Below are 13,074 nucleotides of genomic sequence, written 5' to 3' on the forward strand. Positions count from 1 at the left end.
CGAGAGGGGGCGAGTTGTTTATGTTTTGTTTTTTTTTTTTAATAAGACATTTTGTACAGTGAAAAAAGTATAGACGTGGGGGCAGGGGCCAGTCGCGGTTGCCTCACGGCAGGAAGAGCGAGCTGCAGGAGTGAAGAGGAAAGCAGAAGCAGGCACATTACAGCAGTGAAGTAGCACTTCGTACAAAAAATACTTTTTATAGGGGGGAGGGAAGGTTAAAAAAAAAATCTTCATTTTTATATTCAACTAAAAATCCCTTTTCTAGTCTCTGCTTTAGATTTCTTCGTCTGGGTTACGGGTAGAACAGTCACTGCTGAGGTTCCAAACCATTCCGGGACCTTCCTCTTAGAAGGGGGATGCGAGCTCTGGAAGAAGAAAACAAATGTGGAAAAAGGCAAGCATTTACAGGCTGACTAATTTACATAGCTCTACTCCCCAGCATCATGTGCAGCAGGAGATAGGAACTGTCTACATCATTAGTGGAAGGCTTATGTCTCCCTTAAATGCAAGACCTTTTTCAAGTAATTGAGAAACTAAAAATTAAGCTACAGCTGTGGGGAACAACCAAGGCTGGGAAACATTTGACCTGAAACAACAAAGTATGTAAGTGTTATGCTGACCTTCAGGAATCACCTTTAACCTACCCCCTCTCCCCCAACCATCAGGTCAAGAACTGCAGCTCCTCAGTGTGACTTGTGAAAGAATGCAGCACCCTGGCAGGAGATGAAAGTGGGTGCCCCAAATAGATAACACATCAGCAGTACTAGCTACCTCCCCCAATTACTACTTGAGAAAACAGGACTGAAACGTACAAATGCAGCACTGTGTGCCTGCCACCAGCTGTGCAAGGCACCTTTTCTTCTGCTGGACTCAAGCAAGGCTTACGTCCCCCAAGCAGAGTCTGAACATAGGGCACTCTCCATGACTGCTGGGTGCATCTCTTGCACTGTGCTGGGAAGAGATACTATGGCAATACAAAGCCCTGAATTCCTGTAAAAGTTTAGAACTAGGAGATAAATGGGTTTCTGCTCATCCTTCAGCCACTGTTTTTTCAATAATGGAAGACCAATCTCTGTTGAAACGTTCATTTGAAGATGAACAAGACTGCTGGTGAGCTCCCTTTGGGAAAGACATCAGGCAGACTGATCTACAGCCAGGAGAGAGGCTGCTCCAGTGCGTGCATCAAAAGGTGTGCGCACAACACCAGGACTCCCAGCCCTAGCTGGGGTGAAGCAGGAAGGATGCAGAGACCAGGACACTGATCATGCTTTGTTCCCATGTCACAACAAAGGGGTTTTACTTGGAACTCATGTTGTGGAAGCTCTCCGAAGCCATCACCCACAATCAAAAGAGATGTTATAACATGTTTAGTATTTCAAATAAGATAGCTGCTGTGCTATTTAGGAGTTATACCTAACACTGACCAGACCATGAATAATGATTTGTCTGCATCATGTTCTACACTCACATCAATAACCAGCTTCAAACTGAAGCAAGTTGTACAGCAAGTAGTGCTGGTCAGAGCCACACGAGCTCCCTTTAGAAAAAAGACTGTATATACGCTCATACAACTTGTGTTTATGTAAGCACCAGTGCCAAAATCCTTAAAATGATCAGCATGCTATCTCACACAACCTATACCTGAAAAAGAAAGGGAGCCAAATGTCCTCTTAAAGTGCTGGAAGCATCTGCCACTAGGTGGCTGACAAGATGTACTGGGGAAAAAAATTTCTGTCGCAGGCTGATACTGTGAGAGAGGTATATTCGGGCATAGCAAGGGCAGTAAAAGCAGCATGCTGTCAACTGTATCAGGGATATTAACAAGAGAAGTTGACTGGCAATCCAGGCCAAGGTTTGAGGCACAGTAGAGAACCCAGACAGAAACTGGGATTTTGGTTTTTTAAAGATCGACGCCCAAATCACCAGGTCTGGGCTCTGCTCCTGGCACAGAGCTACAGGCAGTCTAGTCTCACCTTTGGCTGAGAGTCAGCAAACAGTTCCTCCTCATCAGGATTGAGGGCAGGCTGATTCCAGGAGGCCAGTGTGATGGGCTTCAGGTGTCCTGCTGCCACTCCGCTACCTGGCTGGCTGTCATCCACACTCTGTACAGTCTTTCCAGATGACAATAAGGAAGCTGACTGTTATATGTATCACAGCATTAAAGCTTAAGTCTGCACAAACTAGACTGAATGCAAAGGCTGTGTTTTGGAGGGTTTTTTTTTTTTTTTTTGTGGAAGTAATGAGTCTGTAATTATAAACAGAGTTCCAACACCTCTGCTTAATGAGATCACTAGCTATTCCTTATCCATTTCACCACAATAAAATTTGAGCAAGTGAAGTGCATCCACTTCAAACACAAGGGAACTGGAACTTGTACTTGGGCTTTTTTCTTTTTCGTAGTGCAGAAGAATACTTCCTCCATCCCCATAGCTCTGAGAACTTGAAATACCTGCTTCTGACTGCAAAGTGCTTTGTTTTCAAATGCATTTTTACAGCAAAGGTGTCAGTTAGAAGTGGCATAGTGGGCACAGAGATATTAACTTTTAATTTCTATATAATGCCTGCTGGTCATAAGTGGGAGCAGCCAAGCTGAGATTTTTGGATCAACTACACATCTCTGTTAATGAGAGCATTGCTAATGGCAAGTCTACCTCATGCTTTATTACAGTAAGAACATCTGTTTACCGAAGCCGAAGGCACCGCTTGCAGATGGGTTTTCTCTGCTCCTTCCTTCAATGTCGGATTGATCAAATTACCCTGTAAAAGCAGCAGTAATGTAAGGTTGTTAAAATCCAAGAACATTCATTAGCAGATTTAAAACCTGTTTGCTACAGGGAATTATTAGAAACAGGATATCTTCTGAAGGAGAAGTAAATGACGACTATTTGGATTAGCTTTTGGATTTGCAGTCTACTCAGTTGTATAATATTAATTTGATTTCTAATAGCATGTCATTCCTGTTATTAGCTCCAGCAGCTAACAGTAGCAGAAAAAAAAAAAAGTGTAATTAGAGCTCACACAATTGGACTGCCAGGAGGTCAACTGCAGGAAAAAGAAGGCTCAGACACAGATGTGGTAGAAACAAAACAGCACTCAGGGATGCAAGAAAATCAATTTGACAAAATGGCAAGGCCTGAAAAATTGTTTGAGCCAGAGTTCAAGAAATAAACCCCAAACCCTGTAAGGAACAGACATGAAATCCTAGCACAAGCAGCAGAAGGATTTAGAGTTTGGAATTTCTTTTTAGCATTCCCACCAGAAGCCACTCAGTGCAGGGTGGCCTTTTGTACAAGGTGCTGAACTGGGACTTGGAAGACACTGACAGGCCAGTCGAGGGCTCAGAAGATTAGCCTGGCCTTTCTCAAACAGCAACAAAGAGCTCCTTATTTTCTGAGATTTCTCCCCAGTGAGTCAGACTTATGGCATGACACTTCTCATCTACGCCCAGCAGTTTCAAGCAACAGAAGAACCCATGGAAGACCGTGAGACATTTCTGGCAGGCACTGCCTCTAGCTCTTTCACACTCAACTTTTCTGCTGTCTTAGAGCTTTCTGCATGGTAAGAGAATCACTTTTCCCACATGGGGTTGGTGATCAGGTACCAAATGCACAGAAGCAAGCCAAGGGCAGAACATGGACTTTGTGGCTATGAAGGATCCAGGTTGCCAAACGTTTTCCTACTGAGGAGAACTTGGAATTTCAGCTTTTTCATCCACTGCCCCGGCTACTGTAAATCTGGGATTTTATAGGGGACCTTTGGCATCTACATCCTGAAGGGCTGGACAACAGCAGAAGGTGTTCATCCCTCCTCTCTGAGGCCACTATTAGGCTGCAGTTGTGATGGTCTACAGTGGTAGACCATCATGTGCCTGATCTTCCTGGGCTGCATGTCCAGGACTTGCTGTGGTAGAGATGAGCTGACAGTCCCACATGGGAACAGATCAACTCCAGTGACACATTTAACAGGTCACAGCCGGGCAGCCCTCTTCCCAGGTCAATACTTTGCAAGGGGAACCCTCTGGTTTGGCTCTGAGCATTAGTCTCGGCGGAGAGGGAGGCAGTCGTACTCAAAGCTGAGGGAAAGATGGATTGTGAAGATGAGACACTAAGCACTACTGGAAACAGCAACAACATAAAAGGGCTTTTAGTCTACTCCTACAAAGAGGAAACATGCTTTTCACAAAACCAGTTTTATACCTTCTTTTACTAACCTTTGTTTTACTCCACAAGGCATCTTCCCTGCTTGCTTGATCTGCTCCTGTTTTTTCCTGCTGCCCTTCTGACCACACCAACATCCTTTTGACACCTGAGCCATCCTGAGACTTCTTTCTATCCTCTTTCTCCAATAATGCAATAGTCATCCTGATGAGATACAGTTCAATATTTGCAGGAACAAGTTTTCTAATTGCTTGAATTTTGGTGGTGTCTTGGAAAAAAAATATAAATACAATATTAATTGTTTTTTTGATCCTCTTGGCCCTTACTCAGCTTTCTTATGTTGTAAAAGACATCAGTTGTCCCTCATTAAAGCATAGGATAGATTAAGGCATGGAAAAGACAAAAAATAAAACAACATGTGGGTTTGACTCATAAGAAAACAGATCATGAACTCATGGGATAAATCCCCACCTCATTTGTGCTCACACAAGCTTACTGTCCTCAAATTTAATCTAAAACATCAGAATCGCCTGCCTCTAACTCGCATGTCCTATCAAACATTTTCTATTGAGAGGAAGGCTATTTTTAGCTCAGGCTGAAAAGCTTCTCTGCTTTCTTAAATACAGTGCCATGCCAGTTCTCCATTCCAGTGTGGCACTAAATTTAAGAAAGCAATCTGAGAGTCTGTTTGAGCGTGTAACCGCTGCTGAAAAGATGCATTAATCCACAATAGGACAAAACTAACAAAGCTAGCAAGTCAGGAAACTCTGCCAGCCTAAGAAATTAAACTACTAGGGCAAAACTGAACTTTTAAGTCACTCCATCTCAGAACCACAAGTCTGTACATGGTTATCTTCAGCCTCTGAACTAGCCATGGCACCAAATGACGGTGTTAAGAGGAACAACTACTTTCCCTGCACTTGTCAGCCTCCTCCTCATAAAAAAAAACCAAAACTATCTTGCAGAGAAGTTGCACTGGGGAAATCCTACAGCTCTTATTCAGCTTATTTTCTGTGTATGCCAATATTTACAGGAAGACTTCTGTCAGGCTGATGGTTTTTTACAATTAAGAATGATGCCTGAATCTTTTCAACAGCCCAACAATTGAGTGACAGGATTTGTAAAGGGCTACCCTCTTTCGCTCTTTAATGAATCACAGTTGCCTCCTTTACAACGTAACCTTGAAAGGAGAGCAATGATCCTGGCATTGGCATGCTCTGCCTTGCTACAGCCACGGGCCTTCCAGAAATGATGGGTTCTATCTAAAGAAAGCAGCTGATCTGTCAGGTTTTCATTCCCTTCACCTGTATGCCACTGTCACGAGAAGCTTCAGGTAAGGGCTGCAATGCTCACCTGAGTTAATGGGAGGATTACGGATAACATCAGAAATGATCTGTTGAACTTTGGGCGTCAAACCTGCTTGCTCCAGGTTGACTGGGTAGCCAGCTTTCATTGCCTCGCACAGGTGAGTGCCAACCTCAGAAAGATGCAGAGATCTGCTCTCACTTATAGTCCTCTAGGGAAACAAAGGGAGAAGGAATTGAGATGGCAGAAGTGTCTAAAATACAACTGAAAGCTCAAAACCTGGCAACCTCCCATTCCCAAAAAGCAGTCAGGGGATAATAGCACACAGCAGTACAACAAAGCTCCTCAAAACACTTTGTTACTCCTAGTATTTATCTCATTTCTTTTCCAGCTTGTAAAGAGCATTTTTCTCTTGAGGCTACTGCTTCTCAGCTCAAGTGCAATATATCAGGTTGCACTTACTTCAGATGAAGAGAGATTCTACACAGGAAGGGTGCTGTGCAGCCACCTCAAAGGCTCACTACAGCCTGCTTATAGCTCACGTCCCTTGTGTCACAACATGCACTACCACCCTCTTTCCACCCTGCGGGAGCTGAATCCCAGCAATTTCTACCACAAAGGAAACGGATGCTCTCGCCTTACAGTTAAGTCTGAGTTACCAACTCAGCTCCCACTTCATAAGATTTCTGTGTCAAAGCTTCAGATATCTCCTGCTAAGTAGCTGTGAGGCACCTGACCTTCCAGTGGCCCATTTGATTCATAGCATCTATGCAGAACATGAATAACAATGCCAAAACAAATTCCCCCTCATTTCACATCTGTTAGATGAATTCTTCTCTTAAAACATTTGCCTTAAAGGAAAACATCTCAAACTCCATCTACCCAAACTTGTACTTTTCAAGGAGATATTTCGAACTGGTTATTTGTCTTCCTCAAAAGAACAGGTTTCAAGCTTCTACCGATTTCTCCTCAGACAATACACATACTGTGCACATAAATCCTCAGGATCAGTGGATACAGAGGATCAAGTTACCCACTAATAATTACACAACCGTTTCTTGTTAATTAGTCCTTAGGTAAGGTACCCCTTTAAATTAGGGACTATCTGACAAGGTTTACCCATACTCTTGGGAGGGGCAAAGCAAAACTCAAAGCAGCTTCAGTTTCCTACTGCAGAATTAAAAAGCAGTAATAAAACTATATCAAAGCAGCTCATGAGGCTCATCTTCACAGGACACATGGTGTGATGCCAGTTTAAGCCACATGCCCTGTAGCACTTCAACAGCTTAGATGTGACGGGTAACTCGTTCTCAACTTTTGTTCTTAACAGGAAACACAGCTTTCCAAAATCTGAACTGGAAAGCCACGATAATACTTTGCACTTAAGACTTCAGTTGTGCATTGAATCTCCCCACGAGCTTTGTTTCTTGAGATGCAAGTCTTACACATGGATATGGCATAGGCAAAGGAATAGGTATTTGCTACCGAAACCAAGAACAGAGTTAGTGAAATTTATCCCAATGGTTTTGAACCTTAAAGATATGCCTATAAGATATCCCAGGCTTGGCGTCCTTTCCAGCAGGCTACTGGATCGGGAAGTTTTTCCTATATGCCCTTACTACTGTGAAAAGAGAAAAATACAGAAACAGGCAGAACTAACACCTGCAACAGAAAAGCAGGCTGCATAACTGTACTGGAATAGGCCAATGACATAACAGCAACAATTCTGCCTGATGCCCTGCCAATCTGTGCAGGCATTGTAACGAGTAGGGAGCTGTATCTTCCCTCACTGTATCCCACCTCACAGCCAGCCCAGTTTTTCATACTTTTACCAGTCCATAGAGATACAAATTAGATGAGCTACCATTTGCCAGGAAAGATACTGCCTCAGTGTTTTAAAGCAACCCTACCCCAGCACTGGGCAGAGAATTTAAAAGAACTTGCAAATCCCCCTCCTCTAGACAAAGCATCCCTGTCAGTTTTCAAAAAGGACAGGACATTCACAGGGAAGAGCTTACCACAGAGAGATTTTTCTCTTGGAACAGGACATACGTGACATGCTCTGAGGGAGAGAGGGTTCTAGTACACTTCCAGGGAGATGCTTCTTTCTGATCTTTAGATCCAGATGTGGGGAATGTGTCAGTCTAAGTGACATAAAGAGGATTTAGAAGAATTACATCCCAGTGACAACCGATGGATCACGCTCCCATTATCTGAAGTTATCTGAGAAAGTAACACAGAGTCATTCATTTCTACGGAGGTTGGTTTTGGCCCCAAGTCCATGTTTGGCAAAAAAAAAAACAAAGCAAAGAGGGAATCCAGATGGATACCCACATACTCCCATCTCAATAAAACAAGCATGGGATTGTCCAAGGGACTTGCCAAAAAAAAGAAACCCCGAAACCCCCCAAAAAACCCCACGAAACCAACTACTACAATCATGTTCAGGTCAACACAAGTTGTCAGGTGTTGCTCATTACACATAAAATTATTCCATCCAAACTGTGGTACTCTGTCTGCTGCTCAGTATGGGAAACTCCTCCAATTGTTCTGATCTTTTGCTCAACACAGATTTCTTGGGGAAAAAACAAACAAAACAAAACACACCAGGAATGCTTTTGGTCCCCCATTCCTAGATTGTAATAGCTTTCTGTGAAGCAGAACGAAGATTCCACAGAGTCTTCTCAAGCATTACAGAGAAGTAGTATTGCTGCCCTACCTGCTTCTTAGACTAGATAAGCCCCTTTAACAGTAGATTTACATAGAAATTAAGATCCCCAAAGCAAAACCGCTTCATAGTTCCTCTAATCCTCTGCTCCATGGCCCCTCCCTAGTGGTGTCTCTCACCAGTGACTGATGAGGAGCCACTCTACAGAAAGTCTTGGAGAAAAGAAAATCAACTGTGTAAGGAGAACCAACAGGAGTATTTCCAACTGCTGGAAACCTAAGCTCTTCTGCCAGTCTCCTAAGAAGAAACTTAAGAGGAAGCAAAGCCCTGCCCTCCAAGTCTACCAAGTCAATAAACCGTGGTGAAGGAACATTTACTATACCTTCGCCCTCCAGCCCCAAATCACAATAACTAGCTGCAAGGTCTCAATAACATGGCACCTATCGGACACTCAGCCTGGCCAGATGGGTGACCTTTATAAGGTTGTCCTGGACTTTCAAGATGACCACACCAATCTGGAACATCAGCCAGGTCCCAATGTCATTGCCAAGTAGCACATTCAGATTTGGGAGCCCTATTTGTATGCAAGGCCACCAAGTTTCACTGCCATGTTTAGATGGAATAGCTGTGATGAGGACAAACTCTGAATGAGAAATCTGACAGCTGCAGACCAAATTATGTCTTCAAGGCTCTTGCAAAGTAGCAGACACTTTAGTAAGTCATACCTGCAAACCATTCACTTGGCAGAAGTCCCTAATTTCAGCCAGGAGAGGGACCAACATGGTGGATTTTGCTTCAGATACACCATCAATTCTCTTCAGATTCTGAGCATTTGTAGGCCTGGTTTAGGATAGATAGTAAAAGCCATGGAAACGTCCTATGCCAATGCTTTGAAACATCAAGTGTCTGTGAATGACACACATTTGGACTACAAATCTATTAGTCAAGACTTGAAAAGGTTATTACTGTACCCTCATCGTCTCTGCAACTCATCAAGTTCACTGTTTGCGCTTCTGAATCATGAAGCTTGACCACAGCAAAAACTTCAAGTTTGCTGCTTAATACTTTGGAGGATCAGTTTACTACATACATCTTTATTTGCTTTTACCTCCCAAGAGCACATAAGCCCAGAGCTCTTCCATGGAATAAACAACATACATACTCCAAAAGCAGTGTTCTCTAATGCCTTTCAGTAGCTGGGCAAGGCACTTCAGATGCATTACCAACTGAGCTGCCCCACAATACCCTCTCATACAATGAGAAAAAAAGGTGAAGAATTGTTTCGCCTCCTTTAAGTAGTTGAGAGCAACACTATATTGTGCTTATTCTTTTACATTACAGAGCTACCCATGCAAGGTAAGGGACAGCTCCTGACCTGTAGCTGACCCTTAGCAGGATAAGGGCATACTAAGATGATTAAAACACACTGGAAACAAACAGATGGAATGGTAAAGATTAGTAGAAAACATACACCTTCCTCTTCTGACTAGTCAACCTAACAGGAGGTTTGGACACAGAGACAGGCAAAGTTGTCATTTGTGGGGTTTTTTTTTTTGTTTCTTTTTTTTTTTTTTTATAATAACTAGCATGAAGCAGCAAGTCTGATGGCAATAACTGTTTAACTTACACCAGTCAGTGGCCTACAAGGGTATTAGAGCAAACGAAGATCCTCAGGAAAAGAGCTGCTCCCCTACCAATGAGACATATTCCCACAACAAAAGCAGAAAGGCGATTTGTGACTTGGCACACAACCTTCTCAGTTTGTACAACATGCATGCTGTCTTTACCTTATTCGGGCCATCTCCACTAGGATCTTATTGGTTGCCAAGACAGCTGGAGGAATTACCTTCTCATTAGCTACCTTCTGTCTAGCAGTCAGCAACTTGCCATACAGAGCAGTCTGTGAAAAAGAGAGCCAAATTCTCATGAAGCAGCTCTAGCTTGCTCATATAGGTATAATTAATATAAGACAAAAAGATATAACTTCCCTCATCTTTCCACTAATACACAGAAAACCTGCAATCCATTAATCCATCTTAACGTATTTAAATCCTCTTCTAGGACTTCTATTCAAAACATCTTTGTAATATTAAGAGCTGCTCAAGCCAGCTGTTCCAATACAGGAAGAACACGGTCTGCAGGTTGACAGCAATTCACAGATAGCCTCCCTCTTCCAAAAACTAACCTCTAGTTCTTTTTCTCGGGATGAAACAAGAGGTTGCAGGGACTTCAAAGGAGAAGATTTCACCGGCGAGTGCTCTGCAACACTAATAAAAAAATAAAGAAGTGTCAAAAAACCCCTACGTTAGATCAGTTTCTTCAGGAACTTTGCACAAGGCTGTGGGAGAGCAGCAGCCCAGCTTATTTTGCCTGCTCTGACAGCACCATCAGACTGTGGTCTGGCAGCTCATGCTAGCAGTGCACTCATACAGGACTTCAGCTAGTTGAGGCAGAATCAGCAGTATCCCTGATGTAACAGAATTCCTCTGTGCCTGGTCCCGTAACTTAAAAATAGCCTCTTACTGTACACAGCTCAAGCAGATGAAATTGCAGTTTTGCGGAAAAAAAACCACAAACAAACCCACCCACCAATATGCCTATCAACAGCTGGATTCCCATATCGTTAACAAAAGCATGCTCTTACAAGCACTTGTCCATTCATGACATCATTCTGACAGCATCCCACATGAAACACCTTACATTTTTCCCCAAGGCTGGTAACGTTAATCCTGGCCAAAAGAGCTAGTAACTTCAGAAGCATCAATGACAAGGACACAGCTGCTATGCTGTAAGCAGAATTAGCTGATGTTACCACTAGGCATGTCCACCTGGAAAGCAGCATCACAGCTACCAGTCCACACGCTCTCGTACTTAAGGAATTTTACCTCTAATTAGACTGCTTCATGATTAAACTGCAATATCTGTTAGCAGACAAGCTGAAGTAAGAACGTCCTTTCCTAAGCAAAGTGTGAAATAACACTTGGCTTTGACTGTAATTGTCCCTAAAGTGATTTTTCTTCACACAGCTACAGCGGCAATTTTTCAGCTTAAGTGACATTACCCTATTTTCCTGTCATCTGCCACCATCAGGCTGCTTGCCTGAAGGAGGAATCGAACTGCTCAGAAATGCAAGGTGCATTTACTCTGAAGCACCGCAGAAGCCAGAGAAACAAATTACTTGGTCTGCTTTTTGCAAAGGCTTGTTTTATTTCTTTTGACCTCAGGGAGCCTCAACTTGATCTCAGTCTTCTCCAGACTAGCGTAGAAAGGCAGAAACCTACACAGCCACAGCCCCTGCAGAAGGCATACATTCAGTTCTGTCAGCTTTAAGAGTGAGTCACAACTTTGTCACTTTTTTTTGCCTGATTTATATTTGCTAACTGTTTGAAAAAACCCTATCCTCCATTTCTTATTTTAAATCATCACAAATTGAAATCCACTACAGTTTCAACCATCATATAGAAGACAGACTAAAAAAACACGGGCTCAGTAGAAGTATCCAATTTAAATCTGCTATTGCTCCATCTTTATCAACATTTGCTATTTTTCTTGCTTGGATTTGAACACCAGTGAGAAAGTCTGCACTTCCGCAGTTAATAAAGCTTGCTTTGCCTGTGACACTACAAGTATACACAACTTGTCAAATTCAGCAAAGCCTGTTATGTGTTGTAACAGTTCAATGTTTTGGAATATAATACAGTGTACAGCAAGATTTAAGCGCTTGTCTTATTCTTTTTTTAAAAATATATATTAAACATTTTTACCATCACTTCACATAGGAGAATGCTGGTTTTAAGGATCATCCTACAAACAGTATCCCTATTAACACAGTCAAAATTAGGTAATCCTGTTTTAATTTAGAATACTGTACCTGTTAAGCATGTTATTGCCTTTTGGAGGAGTTTTACCTTTTCTCTCACATGAAAACATATCATACAGAGACATCTATAAAAAAACAGAAGAACAAGACAAATAAATGCTGATTTACCAGTGTTTCCACTGAAGTTGCTGTTAGCAGCAAAATATTCATTTGTGACACCATCATACACTTGCAAGATATTTTAATACCAACAAGGATGGACCACAGGGTGCAAGAGGGGTTCTACTCACACATACCTGCTTGACTGGTGACTGTGTTGTTCCTTTCATGTCTGAGGAGCGCTGCGTTGAGAGCACAGGTAAAGGTCTACTGCTGTCATAAAATGAATGATATCTTAACCAAATCAGACCAAGTAATTTGTATAGCGACAGTGCCATTTAAAAAAAACCCCAATTTTTGCTAAGCAAACTGATTTCAACTTGGTAGGGGGATATCTTTGGCAAATCAAAAGTTTTAATTCATTTTTTGTTTAAAAAATTATTAGAATCACTGCTCTTTGTGAAAAAACATTGAGGACCTCAAAGCCTGTTAATATTAAAACTTCAACAAGGAACAAGGATCTTCTCTTATTGAAGAAACAAAGATTTTGGTGACAAAAATGGAATTTTTGTGGCAACACTTGAAAAAGATTCAATTTTAAAGACCCCATTACTGGAGAAAACAAGTACAAACTTTCTGGTTTGCACTAAGCATACAGCTTCCGCTGTTGCTTACTATTTAATAGCAAGCAATGTTTTTTTTTTCTTCTAGAAGACCTGTAGACAGTAGCTGAAAGAGTCGCAACAGTAGAATATTAGAAGGCAAGAGAAAATTGGCACTTAGTCATTACCCAAATTGCTTATTTTTTAGCAACACTAGGACAATCTAGATACCAGAACAGGCTCCTAAGGCCAGCACTAAAGAGCTTTGTTCTATTATTATTTCTCATCACAGCAAAGCCTCTGCAACCTCCAGTTCATTATCTTTCACTTCAAAAGGGTTGGTCAGAATTAGAGTTTGTGAAGACCAACACAAAACTGTTTAATAAACATAATCAGAAGCAAAAGGTAACATGCAAAACTTCA

The 13,074-nt window shown here is 42.1% G+C and overlaps 1 protein-coding gene across 9 annotated transcripts in view; it reads right to left on the reverse strand.

The window, feature by feature from the left end:
• Positions 1 to 69: 69 nt before the first annotated feature.
• The window catches only part of WRN (WRN RecQ like helicase), a 48,541-nt gene continuing 35,536 nt past the window's right edge, over positions 70 to 13,074 (reverse strand). For 3 of the 9 annotated variants that reach the window (XM_069772469.1, XM_069772186.1, XM_069772110.1), the window contains 11 exons: positions 12,247 to 12,322; positions 12,002 to 12,075; positions 10,316 to 10,397; positions 9,918 to 10,030; positions 8,856 to 8,970; positions 7,481 to 7,606; positions 5,511 to 5,673; positions 4,211 to 4,425; positions 2,686 to 2,757; positions 1,974 to 2,138; positions 71 to 365 (listed from right to left, as the gene is read on the reverse strand). In XM_069772469.1, the coding sequence (XP_069628570.1) occupies positions 243 to 365; positions 1,974 to 2,138; positions 2,686 to 2,757; positions 4,211 to 4,425; positions 5,511 to 5,673; positions 7,481 to 7,606; positions 8,856 to 8,970; positions 9,918 to 10,030; positions 10,316 to 10,397; positions 12,002 to 12,075; positions 12,247 to 12,322 (1,324 nt within the window). In that variant the 3' untranslated portion in view covers positions 71 to 242. Of the gene's footprint in view, positions 366 to 1,973; positions 2,139 to 2,685; positions 2,758 to 4,210; positions 4,426 to 5,510; positions 5,674 to 7,480; positions 7,607 to 8,855; positions 8,971 to 9,917; positions 10,031 to 10,315; positions 10,398 to 12,001; positions 12,076 to 12,246; positions 12,323 to 13,074 lie in introns of all 9 variants that reach the window. The other 6 variants (XM_069772393.1, XM_069772724.1, XM_069772254.1 and 3 more) reach the window with 5 other exon arrangements.

Source organism: Haliaeetus albicilla, chromosome 1 (genome assembly GCF_947461875.1).
Source record: "Haliaeetus albicilla chromosome 1, bHalAlb1.1, whole genome shotgun sequence".
Classification (NCBI taxonomy): Eukaryota; Metazoa; Chordata; class Aves; order Accipitriformes; family Accipitridae; genus Haliaeetus; species Haliaeetus albicilla.